A 19,784-nucleotide genomic window follows, 5' to 3' on the forward strand; every position below is an offset into this window, starting at 1 on the left:
TGTGAGTTTACATTGGTTAGTCAGGAACGCTAGTGGGAATTGCGTTCAATGAACGCCATTTTGATTCTGTTGATACGGCACAGTACGTTTTATTCTAAATGAAGGTCTAGGTACCGGTAGTTTCCTGAACAGCTTACTTCGTACAGTTCGGCCCACTGAAGATTGGGGGACGCAGCACATGGTGTAAGTGGAATGATATTCGATGTGACTGCTGCTTACTCTGTGTCGAATACTCGTGATTAATATTGAGATTGTTGGAAATATTTGTTGTTGTGGTGTTTATGTTTTGTGTTGTATCTTTCATGTTACAGGTTGGACAAAGCGTTAACACCCCCTCTGTGGCTGTTAGTAGTAGCCGAGCTCCAGCTGATTGCTTTGAGTCCAGTGAGGACACTTGGATGATCAATTAATCCAAACTGAGCTGTTTAGGACTATTCGGATCCCTGTGGCCGCTCGTGTCGGCAAAGCCATCCACCTTCGTTGTCCAATTTGACCACCGAGGACTATTTATAGAAGCGGATATTTGCTACTTGAGTTGGCTGAAGATCCTATACAACGACAAGGCCCCTGTCTCATCCCCAGCCTTGCGTACCCTTGATCATTTTGTTGAAGTCATGGGGGATACTGGTAGTGAGCGCAGCAAACCCTTACCACCTCGGTGTCCATGTGGATTTTGGGGGTAAGATGTCGCACATCATGTATTGTGGAGATGGTTTATTGTAGTGATAACGAGGATGGATATTAATGTCGCCTACGTTAAAGCCATTGTTATGTTGGGCATACCGGGTGGGGGTTGGGGCAAATGTTTGAGTTACAAAACTGATTCCTATCTGAATGTTTTGAGGTTTGCTGAACGTTTGGGCTTGTTTTCATTCTCTATCCATGAGTGTAGATATATCAAAGCGTCGAATCATGTTCTGTGGTTCTGAACGCGTTATATTAAAATTTCTGGTTATAATCTGATCATCATTCGCTCTAGTTAGGCTCTGTGTCCTTAAATGGAAATGTATCCATTCTAAAGAAATTATATCCTAACTAAAGATTAAACGTTAACACTTTGTGTCCAATATTCTCCAGACTGTCATTGCCTTGTAACCACATTAGTTATCAAGTTACAGCACGTTCATCCCTCACATTCCAGTCAAGTTGTGATTACATACCGGAAATGTTTATTTGATGTTATTTAATCGAGCCCATTTAGGCAGTACATTAAACCATCTTTAGTGAAATAGAGCGACCAACCAAAGGGTATGGCCTACTTATAATAAAAATGGGGCCTTTGTTTGAGCTGGACAGTTCTTCCTGTATGGTCAACTATTGCCACGTTCAAAACAACGGGGAACTTGGAAATATCCGACTTTAGTGCGTTCAAGACAACTAGGAACTCGGAAAAAAACGAGCTCTGACTGGGGGGAAATTGTTTACGACTTCAAATTCCAAGTCGGAAACTCTGGCATCTGTCTAGAGCTCAGACCCAAAGATCACTGACGTCATGAATTGACATCGTTTTCCCCCCAGTTGTCTTGAAAGCACCATGTGTAGCAACGAGATTGAGGACTCTGGCATATAACTCCCTGGATGATTTTATGTACTAAAACCCTGCCCTTCTTTCTTGTGCCATGCTCTCTAACTAGTCACGCTGATCTTTAGGGTGTGTTATATGTGAGCGAACTGAGAATTACTCACACCTCTCAATGTCAGGTGACACAATCGGAAGCATGTTTACGGCTCTTGCGGTCAACACCTGGTTCGAGGCGTCTGAAGCTTGTCACAGTTTTCCACTTTGAAGCCCTCCGGCTTTCTTTGTAGCCCTTCCCTGCTGTGTTCAAACTATCTCGCTTTCTGAGTATGCCTGATTACAGCTAGAGCCAGGAACAAACATCCTCTTCAGTTTGAGATATCTCATTAAACATTGGGAGGGGAGTCTGTATCGCGAGACTGCAGGATATAGGCTTCGCCTTTAGAAGTGGGCTAGTTTTAAAAAATCTGGGCTGAATTTCCAGCTTTCCTGTTTTTAGGTCAGTTGGTTCTTCTCTGGTAAAATGGAGCCTGTGCATATCAATTTGACTGAATTCAAATGACATTATTTTGATAGTGACAAACCATTCTAGACTGTTTTGACGAACATGTTAGCTCAGTTGAAGCCCTTATCGGGATGGGGAGTGAAGGAGGACATTAGGTTATAATGCATTAGCTGAAAGTGGGTAGGCAAACACATCTTCAATGTAGTGCAAGGATTTGGCTAGCATGGGGCTTGTCAGAACTCTCATCTATGATTGAGGTCTTTCCAGGTATACTGCAAATCCTCTTCTCGGTTGAGGTCTAGTTACTCTACCACTGAATGACACACGTGATGTTGGGAGGAAAAGTCCAATTGCAGTTAAGGTCATGGTAGGATGAGTACTAAATGTATCCCAGGTCAATTGGAACACTCCATTGGTCACATTCCCTCCTGAGGGCACAATGGGCTGAATACCCTATGGAGTTCCAACATTTTACTGTATTGACAGAGCTCACACAGCCCAGAACAGAAACATCCCAGCATTATGCATTGTGCCCTCCTGTTAAAGTGAGTGTCAGAGGTCCAGAATGAGAACAACCATTAGTCTACCACTGGAAATGTAATGTCATTGAGGAAAGGATTCAAAGGAAAGCCTGAGAAAATGGTGCATGTTTAGGTGGGAGATTTCAGTTGAACAGATTTGAGGCTATGTGGAAGGGTTTGGGTTGTGTTCCTGGAGTTGAGTCTGCTGTCGTGAGTTAGCCTATTACACATTAGGATTGTGAGGGAAGTAAACCTGATTTTAGATTTTAAAATGTCAATTTATGCCAATTTTTTTCTATGCTATTTCTGACCACAACATTTAGTGTAATGTATACATAGGGTAATAGAGCTTATGTAGTAGTTGTTATCAATGTTGAGTTGACTACCCTACTTCAGTCAGTAATGAACCCTTGAACCCTCAGGCCAATGTCAATGGCGGTCAAAAGCCCCTGTCAGGTTAGGCTTCTTGGCACAATTGATTAGCCTGGACTGATTAGCTTGTTAACCGGTGAGAGATGGTATCAAATGAGTGCAATGGTGTAGGCCTACCTGTCATTTGTTGCTGTAAAAATATTGACTTTTGCTACCTTATGCTCCTTCCCTTTTCAACTGTTTGCAACAACCTCTACCCCACCCCCACCTTTGTTTGTTTCCCCCTTCTCTTCCCTGCCATGACTTTCTGTGATCTGTCGCCCCTGCCATCCCATTTGTTTTCACTCACTCTCCGTAGCTATGGCAACCTCAGAGCCGTCTGACTGTCTGGGTACAAAAAAAAATGGGTCAGGTTTGAGTGTCCCAAGAGCCATTGAAATGCATTATTTTTTTTAAGTGTGATTTTTGTTGCAAATAAGAGGGCCATATTGCATTGACTGACGTGTGTCTAGTGAGCCTTTATCCTATTTGGCCATCTCCACCGTGGTACCATTCCTTTCTGGGACTGACTTTTATTTTTGTTTTTTCTCTCCCCAGGTCCAGTAAAACCATGAACCTCTGCTCAAAATGTTTTGCTGGTAAGTCTTGCTGTTCCTTGCGCAAGCCAACTAAATTCCCATAAAGGTGGAAGACAATAGGTTTCTGTTATGTGGTAGAGCCCTGTGTGTACCGGAGACATCAGAAGGGGGTGTGCAGATTACTGCCTGTCATGTTATGTCTCTGCTGTATGGAAATTGCAGGTTTTTTTTACACCTCGATTAGGTTACGTATATTGGTTTGTTAGATATGTTTTGTAGTAGTAATGTATGTACCTTTTGTATAAAAATATATATATTCCAAAGGCATGCAGTAAAAATACAAGGCTATTTTCAGAATCCAAAAAGTCAATTTCCAGATTAACTTCTCATTGACATAATAGCTATCTCAAGAATGAAACTGGTGTCAGGAAAAATATGTTCTCAGGTCTGATATCTTGCTTTGCTGTATGTTGGGGTGTTGGCTCTCAATACTCCTGTGGATAAAGATTGCAGCTCTAAAATGGAGCTTATGACTGAAGTTTTGAGATGGGCTTCTGTAGGCCTTTTCAGCAGCAACATTGCCTAGAATAGATTCAATACACAAGAGCACCACGACAGCAGAAATGGGTTCTATAGAGGATTAAGATAAGGCCCAGCTGCCTTTTGACCTTGTGCAGCCCTCTGGGTTTTGGGAGTTGATGGATAGACTCCCTGGTAGCCTAAACTGGGGTCATGCTTAGGGCTGTTGCAGTGACCGTATTACCGCCACACCGGCGTCCACGAGTCATGAAGGCAGTCAAATATCACGTGACCATTTAGTCACGGTAATTAGGCTTCTCCAAGCTCTGATGCGGCTCATGGTCATTAGTAGCCTACCAAACTTGCTAACTCCCTGGTACTCAGCACTCTATTGTCCCTCTAATCACTCTGGCATCAATACAAATGTAATCGAAAATCGAATCAAACGCTTCATGAGGGCCCATGAGCTCATGTTGCACAACTTTTCTATGGGCTATATAATGGCGTGATAAAGCAGAGGGGTGGCTTTTACTAAATAGAGGATCAGCTTTGTCTATTTATTTGTCACCTTTCCTAATATTAAGCACATTGCTGTTCTTTAGAATAGGAGTATAGCCTTCCTGGTTGGCATGAAAATGAATCACGGGAAAAGCATCCCCCGTCTGCTATTTAAATGCATAGATGACATGTATTTTTTCTGCTGCTCCTGTTTCAAGACTGGTGCATGATAATGGTCCGTTCTAAATCAAAACAAATGTCACACATATTTAGTATGTGTAAAGACAAGATTAAATCAAGAATAGTCTGATGGATGAATATATTAGCCTATCACTTGTGAATGATATATTATCACTTGTGAATGATGCCCAGCGTAAGGCAAGAAACAAAGCCGTTTTTTGTGACTCTTTCGAATCATAGTCGAACACCTCGTGTTGCCTAGCCCATAGTAGGCCTATATGTTTTGATAAGGTTTGTATCACAACTAAAGTGGCCAAATAACTTCTTTAAAATGAAGAACATTAATCAAATTTACAAGGGGGTTTAGAGTCTAACTGGGATACATAAGCTGCGAGTGAGTTTCAAGTTTGGGGAAGATCATTTTCACCATAAAAATGCACCTCTATAATAAAAGCATTACATGCATAATTACATTTGCGGTCACTTTTGATAATGGTGTTTTCCCGCTAATGAAACATTCACGCTTATAGCCCACTGCCGTGTGCGTGTTGCTGCGCTTATAATGTGAAGAAATAGCTTAATAGTTTATCAAAATGTAAAGATAAATGTTCTGATCTGTTGTCAGCTACATTGATTAAATGTTGTTTTTTAATGCTTGTGGTTGTATTAATTTAGGATCTGTTGCATCCCACAACTGTCCCAGACTGTTTGGAATAGTTATTTCTCGCACAGAATAGAATAGGTTGACTTTTGTACTGTGGGGTATAGCAAAAGCACTAGCCTATGTCAATCTACTATCTGTTAGGCCTACTCATCTTGTTGGCTGACAGAAAGTAAATGTGGACAGTTCTTCAATATCTTCAATATGCACCTCAGAATTGGATAAGGATGCGCGCAGTTGCGTCCCCTGTGTCTGTCTTCACTTGTAGCCTGTGAGAAAGACCCGATCACGTGATGGAGAGCGCACTCGGGGAGAAGGGCACAACGAAGGCATGGATTTTTTGTGTGTGTATTAAAGGCACAAAGGGGATGCTGTCATGCTTGTCAAATTGTGAATGAGAGACGAATGAAGGGTGTACAGCATGCGCAAAAAAAAGCAGAGCTCATGCCTTTCAAGCAACTTTTTAAAAACATCATTAGTCGCATCATGTAGCCTTAATATGTATTAAAAATCAAAACACAGCCCAAAGTTTGTAGTACAACTGGAGTTAGTTATTAAAGTGAAGCATATAGGAGTACCTATTCCTTTGTTAACTGCTCAACACAGGTTAGATTTGCTTAGTGTGCGCACTCCCGCAAATCGTTTGGATAGTTTTTATTTATAGTTTATTCAGCTTTGTTCAGTTTTCTTCATACTATAAAATAATGCCATGGAATTCTAAGCAAATCTTGTCTGCTAAATTAACTAGTGTAGCTCACAGCCATTTGGCATAGCCACATCAGGACCTAACATAAGGACATCTCGGAGTATGCTATTCTGTTCTTCTGAAAAAGACTACATTTTCTTCATATCATGCTTCTTTAGCCCTGTCTAAAATAAATAATGGATTTATTTTGAAGGTGTAGGTTATATTACATGGATTTATTATACTTTTTAAAATGTAATGTTCCAATGGTCTGCATAAGTGGCTTGTGGAAGCCAGGAGATGCTAAATGTGTTTAGGTTAATTTATTTGCAATTACTGTTAGACTGACAGTTATTTGCTTGACAATCACCGGCTGACACAATTTTGTGGCCGCCACAGCCCTAATCATGCTAAAGGGTCATTCTGAGGTATTGACATCCTCTCAGGTCGGACCATCTGCGATTCTGAATGATGTTTTGGGGAGAGGGAATGGTGACTCATGCCCCCACGTGTATGTTTGTGTGTACTAATGCTCTGAAGCTGCTGGTCCATTAAGAGCCAACATACAGTATGTGGTGAAGGGGTCACTAAATACCATTATTTTGTCTGTCTTTCAGATATCGAGCAGAAGCAGACAGACGAGGACTGTACCTCAAAGCCCAGCCCAAGCACTGGCAGTAGCCAATTGTCTGTCTTCAGTGGCGAGACGAGCAGCAACAGTAGCCAATCCCTATCGTCGTCACCACCCACTAGCTCCGAGCAGCCATCGGTGTCAACCGAAGACCCTGTCCCCACATTAACTACACAGGAGGGTAAGATGGAGGGTCCACAACTTTAGAATTTTGCGATGACGCACATTCTGAAACCTTTGAATGAATTACCATAGCTGAGATCATTGTCAATCATACCAAGTTCTAACTAAATCTCATATCAGACTGGACCCTCACTCTTCAGCATTTTCAATCTATATGGTTTATACAGTGCAGTCGGAAAGTATTCCGACCCCTTCCCTTTTTTCAGTTTGACGTGACATTATTCTAAAATGTATTACATCTAAAAATAAATCCTCATCAATCTACACACAATACCCCATAATGAGGAACTTATTATGTTGCTAAAAAACTTTAATGAGCATGCCTTCCTTCATGACCTGGCCTCTGTAAAATGGTATAGAATCAGCTTGATCCTCTCTGAAGATGCTTGGACCTTTTTTGATATTTTCAGTATTATTGTTAACAAACCTACCCGCATAAAGAAAATGAGAATTAAAAACGTGTTCAGACCCTGGTTCGAACGTGATCTTGCAGAGATACCCTCGGCACACGCATACTCAGGCTGACTGGCTCTCGATCAGGCAAATGAGAAATAAGTGCGCTCAGGCTATCCGGAAGACCAAAGTTAGTTACTTTAAGGAGTAGTTCTCTCTGTTGGTCTAACCCCGGGAAGTTCTAGAAAACAGTTAAAGACCTGGAGAATTAACCCTCCTCTTCGCAGCTGCCCATGTCCCTTAATGGTGATGATATGGTTGTTACTGAGTCAAAAAAAACATCTGGGTCGGATGGTTTAGACCTTTTCTTCTTTAAGGTTGCTGCCCCTATCATCGCCAAGCCTATCTCTGACCTTTTAAACCGGTCTCGCCTCTCTGGGGAGGTTCCCATTGCTTGGAAGGCAGCCATGACGCGTCCTTTATTTAAGTGGGGAGATCAAGCTGATCCTAACTGTTATAGGCCTATTTCTATTTTGCCCTGTTTTATCAAAAGTGTTGGAAAAACTTGTCAATAATCAACTGACTGGATTTTTTTATGTCTATAGTATTCTCTCTGGTATGTGATCTTGTTTCCGCTCAGGTTATGGAAGTGTCACTGTAACCTTAAAGGTCCTCAATGATGTCACCATTGCCCTTGTTTCTAAGAAATGTTGTGCTGCTATTTTTATTGACTTGGCCAAAGCTTTTGATATGGTAGACCATTCCATTCTTGTGGGCCGGCTAAATAGTATTGGTGTCTCTGAGGGGTCTTTGGCCTGGTTTGCTAATTACCTCAGAGTGTAGTGTATAAAGTCAGAACATATGCTGTCTCAGACACTGCCTGTCACCAAGGCTCGATCCTAGGCCCCACACTCTTCTCAATATAGATCAACAACATAGCTCAGGCAGTAGGAAGCTCTCTCATCCATTTATATGTGGATGATAGTCTTATACTCAGCTGGCCCTTCCCTGGATTTTGTGTTAAATGCTCTACAACAAGCTTTCTCTGCCCTTAACCTTCTTCTGAACATCTCCAAAACAAAGGTCATGTGGTTTGGTAAGAAGAATGCCCCTCTCCACACAGGTGTGATTACTACCTCTGAGGGTTTAGAGCTTGAGGTAGTGTACTTGGGAGTACACTGTCCTTCTCAACACATATCAAAGCTGCAGGCTAAAGTTAAATCTAGACTTGGTTTCCTCTATCGTAATCGTTCCTCTTTCACCCCAGCTGCCAAACTAACCCTGATTCAGATGACCATCCTACCCATGCTTGATTACGGAGATGTAATTTATAGATCGTCAGGTAAGGGTGCTCTCGAGCGGCTAGATGTTCTTTACCATTCGGCCATCAGGTTTGCCACCAATGCTCGTTGTAGGACACATCACTGCACTCTATACTCCTCTGTAAACTGGTCATCTCTGTATACCCGTCGCAAGACCCACTGGTTGATGCTTATTTACAAAACCCTCTTAGGCCTCACTACCCCTCCCCCTATCTGAGATATCTACTGCAGCCCTCATCCTCCACATACAACACCCGTTCTGCCAGTCACATCCTGTTAAAGGTCCCCAAAGAACACGCATCCCTTGGTCGCCCCTATTTTCAGTTCGCTGCAGCTAGCGACTGGAACGAGCTGCAACAAACACTCAAACTGGACAGTTTTTTTCTCTCCATCTCTTCATTCAAAGACTCAATCATGGACACTCTTACTGACAGTTGTGGCTGTTTTGCTTGATGTATTGTTGTCTATACTTTTCTTGCCCTTTTTTGCTGTTGTCTGTGCCCAATAATATTTGTACCATGTTGTGCTGCTGCCATGTTGTGTTGCTAACTTGCTACCATGCTGTGTTGTCATGTGTTGCTTCCATGCTATGTTGTCTTAAGTCTCTTTATGTAGTGTTGTCTCCTGTCGTGATGTGTGTTTTGTCATTTAAAAAAAAAAGTATCCCTGTCCCCGCAGGAGGCCTTTTGCTTTTTGGTAGGCCGTCATTGTAAATAAGAATTTGTTCCTACCTGACTTGCCTAGTTAAGTCAAATTAAAATGAGAAAGCGAAAATGGGTTTTTAGCAGAAAAAAAAACGATACCTTATTTATTTAAGTATTCAGACCCTTTGCTATGAGACTTGAAATTGGGCTCTGGTGCATCCTGTTTCCATTGATCATCCTTGAGATGTTTTTACAATTTGATTGTAGTCCACCTGTGGTAAATTCAATTGATTAGACATGATTAGGAAAGGCACACACCTGTCTATTTAAGGTCCCACAGTTGACAGTGCATTTCAGGGCAAAAACCAAGCCATGAGGTTGAAGGAATTGTCTGTCGCGCTCCGAGACAGAATTGTGTCGAAGCACAGATCTGCGGAAGGGTACCAAAAAATGTCTGCAGAATTGAAGATCCTCAAGAAAACCGTGGCCTCCATCATTCTTAAATGAAAAAAGTTTGGAACCACCAAGACTCTTCCTTGAGCTGGCCGCTCGGCCAAACTGAGCAATCGGGGGAGAAGGGCCTTGGTCAGGGAGGTGACCAAGAAGCCAATGGTCACTGACAGAGCTCTAGAGGTCCTCTATTGAGATGGGAGAACCTTCCAGAAGGACAACCATCTCTGCAGCACTCCACCAATCAAGTCTTTATTGGTAGTGGCCAGCGTTTGCCAAAGGGGACCTACAGGACTCTCAGACCATGAGAAACAAGATTTTCTGGTCTGACGAAACCAAGATTGAACTCTTTGGCCTGAATGCCAAGCGTCACGTCTGGGAAAATACCTGGCACCATCCCCACGGTGAATCATGTTGGTGGCAGAATCATGCTGTGGGGATGTTTTTCAGCGGCAGGGACTGGGAGACTAGTCAGGATCTAGGGAAAGATGAACGAAGCAAAGTACTGAGTGATCCTTGATGAAAACCTGCTCAGGACCTCAGACTGGGGTGACGGTTCAACTTCCAACAGGACAACAACCCTAAGCACACAGCCAAGACCGTGTAGGAGTGGTTTCAGGACAAGACTGAGTGGCCCAGCCAGACCCCGGACTTGAACCCGATCAAACATCCTGAGAGACCTTACAATAGCTGTGCAGCGACGCTCCCCATCCAACCTGAGAGAGCTTGAGAGGATCTGCAGAGAAGAATGGGAGAAAATCCCTAAATACAGGTGTGCCAAGCTTTTAGCATTATACCCAAGAAGACAAGGCTGTAATCGCTGCCAAATGTGCTTTAACAAAGTTCTGAGTAAAGGGTCTGAATACTTATGTAAATGTGATATTTCAGTTTTTAGTAATAGATTTTTAAAAATCTCTGAACCTGTTTTGCTTTGTCTTTTTATGGGGTATTGTATGTAGATTGTTGAGTGGGGGGGAAACAATTTAATCCATTTTAGAATAAGGTTGTAATGTAACAATGTGGAAAAGGTCAAGGGATCTGAATACTTTCCGAATGCATTGTTATATACATCTTCAATCTGGACAAACACTACATCTCTTAGTATTAGATGTCACTGAGGAAGAGAGTGCACACTTTAGTCCACATACACCCCTCTGTATTTCAATGGACAGTGAAGCTATAATGTTAAAATTTGCTTCCGTACTCCAGCATTTTGGATTTGAGATCAAATGTTAAATATGAGGCGACAGTATAGAATGCCCGTTTTGGGGGGGGGGGGTCTGTTTTTACCGTTTTTAAATTGAAAAAACTATATCTAGTCCCCTATTTGGAGAATGCAATAGTATTTGAACAAATTCACTGAGGGTGTATTGAAGTAGTACAAATGTAGTGTTTGGTCCCAAATCACTAACACACAATGCAGGGATTTTCAGCTGGTTGGTCGAGACATTTTATTATTTTTACTCACTCTTGCAACCCTTTCTAAACCTCCAGCAACCCACCAGTTGATTTTGAATTGGTTGTGAGTGTATATTTAAATGAAACTCTCCAGTCTGAACTTAAATGACTAAAACCAGGTGTGATTTTTTTTAAAGAAATATAAGCTCTGCTATTTTTCTTCCATCGCAGTTTGTTCAATATAGTTATTAGCAGTCCCATTTAACGTATTTGGTGGATTTTGTTGTGCCACCAGTGAGTTTAACATTCTTCATCAAGAATATGGGCAAAATTGAATTGCTGACAATGAAAAAGGTGGGACTGTTGTGTTTCGGATTATGTTTTGCCCAATAGGAACTGAATAGTGAATAATGCATTGTCATTTATTAGCCTATTTGATGGTAAATAAGAATAAAATGTTTCTGAACACTTCTACATAAATGTGGATGATAACGGATAATCATGAATGAATCATGAATAATGATGGATCATACCCACTCAAATACTAACTTCTCACCTAGAGCGGAGTGATATCATAAGAATTAAAAAAAAAAAAAATGTAGCACAATATTCCAAATGCCTTTATCACAAGAATCAAGGTTTTTGTCCGCTCGTTCTCATGTTGACTTTTTGGTCCCGTGTCACTAGCTCCATTCTGTGCTGTGTGCACCTTCTCATACACTATACCTATAGGCTATACCGACACGCCCGGTGCCCATATTGATGACGTATGTCGTGCAGTGAGAGTCGAGTGAAGGCTAATGGATTTTGTTCAGTCAGTTGCCCTTCCCAGCTAGCTAGTTTGTGCTTGTAGCTAGAAACTTATACTTCAAGTTATTTATCCCTCGCCCATCGAAATAAACTACTTTCTTTTCCAAGCTTTACCTCATGTCATGCTGCTGATGCCAGTTTGAACTAGTTCGCTGGGAAGGACTCATCAGGATGACCTGGGTGAACTAAATCCATTCCTCTTGACTCTCAGCTGCGCGACATGCATCATCAGACGTGTCATCCAGCGTGTCTGTATAGCCTTTCCCCATTTACTCACACACACACACACACACCAAACCCCTCCCTCTGTCACTTACAACATCGAAGATGAGCGATCACTTCTCTCACAAGCGGTTTTAACTCGCTATTTACTTTTGCGGTTTAGTCCAACCGACTCAGTCATATTTTCACAAAGACATTTAGACATTACTGTAATAGAGTAGTTAACCTTTCTAGCGATACCCTTTTTTTATGTCTCAACTCCTCAGATTGTGCCAGGGGCAGACACTACTAAAACAGGAGTATCAATTAACATTGATTCTAGAGAATTAATGCTCAAGTTTGTCACGCCCAGTATTGTACCGCTAGCAGCATTTTATCCAAAGACTTGTACTAGCTGTCTAGTCTGTTTTTATAAATGTACAATAAGCATAAAACATAATTATGTAAGGAGTTGGCAACTCGTTCTCCTTCTGAGAAATAAGATGGGCCGCTTGATTTCAACGTCTAAACGAAGTGGACAGGCTAGCATGCTGTTCAAACAGTTGGAGATGAACAGAAGGGTGTGTTCATAATTTAACTGTTCTGCCTTGTTAGCTAGCAAGTAGTTCCAAGTTGGCTAAACTTGAAATATAAAGATTAGCTGAATACTCACTTGCACGTGGGCTTGTGCTTGTGGGATCGTTTGAGACCTGTGTTCATTTTCTAATATGCCTGCTACAAGATATTTGTCATTATTAGTGAATGAATGTGCATTATGGTTCTGGTTAAATTTGTAACAAAAATGCCATTTTCATAGTCATGAAAGCCAGAGATCAGTGATTTAAAAATATATATATAATTATTATTTGCAAAAAAAAGCAGATTAAACTATTTTGATAAAATTAAATGATTAGTGGGTCTTATGGTTGTGGAATAGGCATATTTAGCACTGAATTAGATTGACTTATTTAGTGAGCCTAAGAAATCATATATATTGTGAATCACCGTAACCTAAAATAATTTCCAGCATTTTCATAAATTTGTGCATTTCCTGCATTAATTTGAGAATTCCCACACTCCCACGTAGGGCTGCACAATATGGGCGAAAAAATCAAGGCCTTATTTTTAACCAAATGTTGCAATTGCGATTTGACTTCCGAATTAGATCAAAACACAGTGAACTGTTGGAATCATGGAAATAAATTATTGTTCTAATTCTATAGTTCGAATACAATAGTGGGCACTTTAAATATAGTGTTTGACATGGCAATGAATGAAAATGCCAGGGAGGAGTTATTGTGGCAGGAACCAAAGTGTTGGTCAGTGTTTCCTAGGAGACCCTATAATCTTTCACTAGAAATGTTTTTTCATGTAGCCAACATTCATGCTTCGCCTATTCCTCTGATTTAGAATATACTGTTGCACAAACATGTAGATTTAGGCCTACACCATCACTATTATCAGGCTGTGTAAGCTAGCTACTTTTGCTCTGACTCTTACATTTTATTAGCTAACTAACTAGAGATTTAGCATTCGCGTATAACACGATTTAAGGAAAACTTGCTAAGAAAAGACAAACTAGCTTTTTGCAGATGTACGAAAGTAATGGTTCCATTTATAGAATGCTTGTGGATTTATATTAAGAAGCAAAGTGGAAATAACATTGTTGTCGTCAACATTGTTTCATGTGCTGCATTAACCGTGCAGACTGAACGGAAGCATCTTGTGGTCAAGCAACAACATGCACTCCTTGAGTGACGGGGCTAGGATTGTGTGGAAAGTGGCATGGAGAGAGCGGAGAGGGTTGACTCAAGTAGCTGTGTACACTATACAAATTTACGTTACACACGGCATATCACATTTTAACAAACCAAACATTCAAATACCCAAAACCGTACATCTGTGTGTAGTAAAATACAGTATACTGACCAGCACTAAAGGAAATACCCTCAAATAAAAGGTGACATTCCATACTGTCACTGTGAAACATTTGATCTCAAATTGAAAATGCTGGAGTATAGACACAATTTGAAACATTTTTGCTCCGCTGTCAAATAAGATACGGAGGGACGTGTGTGTATATACGTATGCATTTCATGAAGTCTCTGTTGGCAGAGGTCTGTAAGGTTGGACTGATATGGTGACAGCCTGCTTCTATTTCTGCCTTAGGAGGAGTGGTGGTTGTGTGTGTGTCTCACTCCGTTGGCAATACATGTACTAAGCCTGGCCCAGATAGGAATCATACTGGGGCAGTATGGTCACGTTGACCATCTTTTAAGACCTGCTTGGTTCTCCCAGCATTTCACTTAAGATTTCCAGTTTTCAACCAATTGCAGTTTCTTGTTGCATTTGGTGTTTTTTTAGGGGTGTAACCATTCATCAATGCGCATCGGTTCCCGATTCAAATGTTTAAGATGTAAGTGCATCGGTCCGTGGACCCAAAACCGATCCAAAGGTAGCATGCATCAGTCAGAAAGACGATTCAAGCATTACAAATTGCTGGTTCACTAAAATGTTTGGCTCATTCCATTCTGTCTACCTTCAGAAAATATTTTATAACAACTGAAGTCCTCTCCTTCAGTGTCAAACTGCATGTAACTGTGTTGACAGTCATTTTGCATGCTGAACAACCCCAGGCAATATCGGTACTGGTTAAACTGCACACACTGCCCGGCCTGTTCCTGATCTTGCACATCTGTGCAGCACTTTCGGCATGCAAATGCTCTGGAGCAGGTTGTCATCAAGGATGTCTCTGTACTTTGCTACGATCATCTTTGCCTCATTCCTGACTAGTCTCCCAGTCTCTGCCGCTGAAAAACATTCCCACAGCAGGATGCGGCCATCACCGTGCTTCGCCTTAGGGATTGTGCCAGGTTTCTTTCAGATGTTGACGCTTGGCATTCCGGCCAAAGAGTTCAATCTTGGTTTCTTCAGACCAGAGAATCTTGTTTCTCATGGTCTGAGAGTCTTTAGGTGCCTTTTGGCGAACTCCAAGCTGGCTGTCATGTGCCTTTTTACTGAGGAGTGACTTCCGTCTGGTCACTCTACCATAAAGGCCTGATTGGTGGAGTGCTGCAGAGATGGTTCTGGGAGGTTCTCCCAACACCACAGAGGAACTCTAGAGCTCTGCCAGAGTGACCATTGGGTTCTTGGTCACCTCCCTGACCAACACCCCTTTCCCCCCGAATGCTCAGTTTGGCTGGGCGGCCAGCTCTAGGAAGAGCCTTGGTGGTTCCAAACTTCTTCCATTTATGAATGATGGAGGCCACTTTGTTCTTGGGGACCTTCAATGCTGCAGACATTTTTTGCTACCCTTTCCCAGATCTGTGCCTCGACACAATGGGTTCTCGGAGCTCTACGGACAATTCCTTTGACCTCGTGGCTTGGTTTTTGCTCTGACTTGTACTGTCAACTGTGGGACCTTTTTTTTTATATAGACAGGTGTATGCCTTTCCTAATCATGTCCAATCACTTGAATTTACCACAGGTGGACTCCAATCACGTTGTAGAAACATCTCAAGGATGATCAATGGAAACAGGATGCACCTGAGCTCAATTTCGAGTCCCATAGCAAAGGGTCTGAATAATTATGTAAATAAGGTATTTCTGTTTTTATTTGCAAAAATGTCTAAACCTGTTTTCGCTTCGTCATTATGGGGTAGTGTGTGTGTGTGTGTGTGTAGATAGCTTGGGGGGGGGAAGTATATTTAATTAATTTTAGAATAAGGCTGTAACGTAACAATGTGGAAAAAGTTGAGGTCTGAATACTTTCCGAAGGCAACGTATGAGCTGTCAATGGTTTTTACTGGAGTAGTAGTAATAATCTATCAGAAACACAACTCTCATCTGGCTATACCTGCATAATTGGTTTTTCCAATATTTTATTTCGATTTTTCAGGTTCACCTGAGTGTGGGTAGTTTAGCAATAGTTTGGGTAGTTTTGCTTTAAACAATCAGTGCATATATATACCTTTTTTTTGATATACAGGGTAAAGTTGATAATTTACTAACGAGGACAGCAGTCACTTTTGCGAGGCGCACCGCGTGACCGACGCGAGAGGTGAACTTCCAAGCGGTCAAAACTATTTGATTTTTAGATGGGAGGTGAAATCCAAATTGTGCTATTGTAACGGATGTGAAACGGCAAGCTTAGTTAGCGGTGGTGCGCCCTAAATAGCGTTTCAATCGGTGACGTCGCTTGCTCTGAGACCTTGAAGTAGTGGTTCCCCTTTCAAGTGCCGCGGCTTTTGTGGAGCGCTGGGTAACGATGCTTCGTGGGTGACTGTTGTTGATGTGTGCAGAGGGTCCCTGGTTCGCCCCCGGGTATGGGCGAGGGGACGGTCTAAAGTTATACTGTTACACTATATATTCATTGTCTACGTCATAGCTAATTTGTATACGATAAATATTGATACATTACTAGCTCAAGCACTTAATCTGCTAAAATGACATGTTAATTAGTGGGTGATGGTGATTTTAGAACCAAAGAAAGAAACCAAAAAAAAGGCTACATTGCCGCACCTCCCCCTAAATAGTGCATACATCATTTACATACCTCTTGTATAAAGCCTTGTTTTTGTGTTACTATTGCCTTTAGCAAATATTTGTCTTACTTTTTAACACTGCACTGTTGGGAATGGGCTCGTAAGTAAGGATTTCACTGTAAAGTCTACACCTGTTGTTGTATCCGGTGCATGTGACCAATAAAATGTTATTTGATTTAAACAGGCACGCCAGCTCAGACAGATCCAGCACAGAGAGGCCCAGCTCAGACAGATCCAGCACAGAGAGGCCCAGCTCAGACAGATCCAGCACAGAGAGGCCCAGCTCAGACAGATCCAGCACAGAGAGGCCCAGCTCATGAGCTCCATCAGCAGCGGATTTTAATTTAGAATAAATTTATGTTATACAACAAATGTTAGTGCCCCCGAATCGATTTGTTCTCTAACTAACCGAATTGTACAGACTCGTTTCAAACTAAAACGTATCGTTCCTGGATCGTATCGGAGCCAATGTATCTAGATACACGTTGAATCATCTTGAAAGGGAAAGATGAACATCCCTAGTATTTTTAACCTTCATGTTAAGAATGTAAGTCGAGCGATATGTTGACGTAAATAGACTTGGCATGTCAGGATTTGAGCTTATCTGGTTGCATGGCCACGAGGTCTTAAATCCTTCAAGGTTCTGATATTGTCTTTCTGGCTCCAAAACATCTTGTTCTAGGTGACACACATTTGGGCTCTTGATCAATGAAGAATGATTCCCTTGTCTTGCTCTTCTTTTTGTTCCACAGGAGTATCGTCATGCACAGAAACAGGCCAAGGCACCCTCTGTACACCCACAAAACGTCCTTGCGAATCAGGTACAGCCATGCTCCTGCTCTCTGTGTATATTTCTGTGCAATATTGAACGTGCCACGGTTACTCTGTAACCGTGTAACCTCCTGTTCTTTCAGCTTCAGGGTCGGAGAGCGAGGCGTCACCAGAGAAACGGGCACGGCGGGACTTGGAGGGGGAGGCGGCGAGCGAGGAGCCTAGCCGAGGACCCAAGCAGAAAAACCGCCGGCGCTGCTATCGCTGCCAAACCAAACTGGAGCTGGTACAGCAGGAACTGGGATCCTGTCGCTGCGGTCAGTACTACATAGGAACAGCGCAAACACATCTGAACACGTCTGCCCTTGGTTTCCGTGTCTCCTCACCCCGTGTCTCCTCACCTTGACACAGATTTTTATTCTCTCATTTTCTGTCTCGTTCTCTCTTTCTCGTTTTCGCCTCCCCTCTTTCTCTCATTGTTTCCCTCCCTATTTTGTTTTGTCTTCTAGGCTACGTGTTCTGCATGCTCCACCGTCTACCTGAGCAGCACGACTGCCTGTTCGACCACCTGGGACGTGGGCGCGAGGAGGCCGTCCTCAAGATGGTGAAGCTGGACCGCAAGGTGGGCCGCTCGTGCCAACGCATCGGAGAAGAGTGCTCTTGAGTTGCCCCCGCTGCCCGCCCGTCACCACCCATCCACACAACAGAGAAGCGGCACTTAAATAGAGAGGGGTACGTAAGAGAGAGCAAGGAAGAGAGAGAGGGAGGGAAGGGGAAGAAGGAGAGAGCATGGTTGTAATAGATCCACACTTACCCCACCATTCTGGAGCTGAGGGTTGTTGACCCACTCCTGTTAGTCTTGACCCCTCCAGAGGGAAACAGTTTGGACACTGCCCTGGACACGGTCACCATGGCAACCTCTGGAGCCACACTGTCACTATCGCACGTTCGTTTTCACACAGCCTTAACTTGTCAGAGGGGTATACTACAAAGCAGGATCAATTGGTTAGCCAGCTATCTTTGATGAACAAACAAAATTAATTATTGATTTTCAGGTTCAATTAAGAAAGCTCAACTTAGCTATGTGTTTTTGGTTGAGTAAATTGGACCATGCCCATTTCAAGCTTATCTTTCTAAAGAATTAAGTTATTTCACAATATTTACACAAGTTAGCTGGCAAACTATTTTTTTTCCTTTTTAATCACACAGCAGCGCCATCGCTCAACAACAATCTTACCCCTCAGTCTTTGTTTCACTGATCACAAAAGATTAGTCTGCACCAGTATTTTCTAAATGAAACTGACCTCTTTCTCGGCTCCTTGGTCATCTTGGTAAGCAGGTTTTCAGTACATCATTGGTGACAGAAAAACGGAACATAGCCCTGTCTGTCCCTTGACCACTCCTCAGGTTGTAGGGTGGAATGTTGACCTTTACCCCCCCCTCTTCCTTTTCTGCTCCCTCCTCACCCAATGGCTCCTGCATGGCATTGGATTGAAATAGCGTGTGTTAAGGACGTCGTCGTCCCCGGACATGGGTCAGTTGTTGTGTGACCATGTTTGTTCTTATGAGACTGCTAGACTGGTTTGACTACAAACCGGACCACAAACCCTTGTACTGCAGCCTACTCCTCCGCTTCTCTCAGCTGGATTAGAGTCTGAACAAATGGACTAGAGTCACACACACAGGACCTCTCTGAAGCAGAAGCCCTTCTCTGCCTGCTGCTCTTTGAATAAGTGATGCTGTTGCTGTTAATGCTCTCCTTCTGTTTTGTACTACCCCGTGCACTCTTACTCCCTTTATTTGTACATACACACTACACAATCCCTGACTCACTGGACTGTCAAACTATGGCTCTATTCTATGGCCATACAAGCAGAGCACTTAAAAAGCATGCATAATACATTGCTTCATTTTTTTTTGTAGTATGCTAGTCTGTTCCATATTTTACTCCTCCTACCCCAGTCACACTACTTGAGTGTGCTGGTCCCAATGCTCATCTCATTCTTCTTCCTCACTTCCCTCTCTGCTTCCTTCTCTTACTGGCCCCCTTCCTCCGGTGCGAGGAATGACTGGATGGCAGGAGCGACGTGTAGAGTGGCATAGTGGGTGGTTTTATTTTGGTATTTCTGCGACCCGTCATCTCTCGAGTGCCGATGGGGAAAATTTAAGAAATGTTATCTTTCTGTATCTTAAAAGAAATTTTATTTAACCATATATTATTTTGATTTACTTACACATTAGCATAGAGCTGCATATTTAGTTAAATGTATAAAACCAGAACAATTGTTTTATGTTCTCCTTTCATTTGATTATTTTCCCCTTTTTGCTGAGGATGAATAAACTGGATTAGAGGAATTGGGTGGCCTGTGTGATCTTTAAAACATTTGAATTATTTCATT

The 19,784-nt window shown here is 42.3% G+C and overlaps 1 protein-coding gene across 2 annotated transcripts; it reads left to right on the forward strand.

Moving 5' to 3' along the window:
- Positions 1 to 65: 65 nt before the first annotated feature.
- LOC115107931 (AN1-type zinc finger protein 3-like) lies at positions 66 to 19,740 on the forward strand. Of its 2 annotated transcripts, XM_029631707.2 has the most exons (7): positions 66 to 183; positions 312 to 679; positions 3,515 to 3,555; positions 6,656 to 6,850; positions 17,367 to 17,435; positions 17,529 to 17,702; positions 17,895 to 19,740. In XM_029631707.2, the coding sequence occupies exons 2-7, from the start codon at positions 615 to 617 to the stop codon at positions 18,047 to 18,049; spliced, it is 699 nt and encodes a 232-aa protein (XP_029487567.1). In that variant the 5' UTR covers positions 66 to 183; positions 312 to 614; the 3' UTR covers positions 18,050 to 19,740. The 2 variants fall into 2 exon arrangements, with proteins under 2 accessions (XP_029487567.1, XP_029487568.1); XM_029631708.2 differs by lacking the exon at positions 312 to 679.
- Positions 19,741 to 19,784: the final 44 nt, after the last annotated feature.

Source organism: Oncorhynchus nerka, linkage group LG24 (genome assembly GCF_034236695.1).
Source record: "Oncorhynchus nerka isolate Pitt River linkage group LG24, Oner_Uvic_2.0, whole genome shotgun sequence".
Classification (NCBI taxonomy): domain Eukaryota; kingdom Metazoa; phylum Chordata; class Actinopteri; order Salmoniformes; family Salmonidae; genus Oncorhynchus; species Oncorhynchus nerka.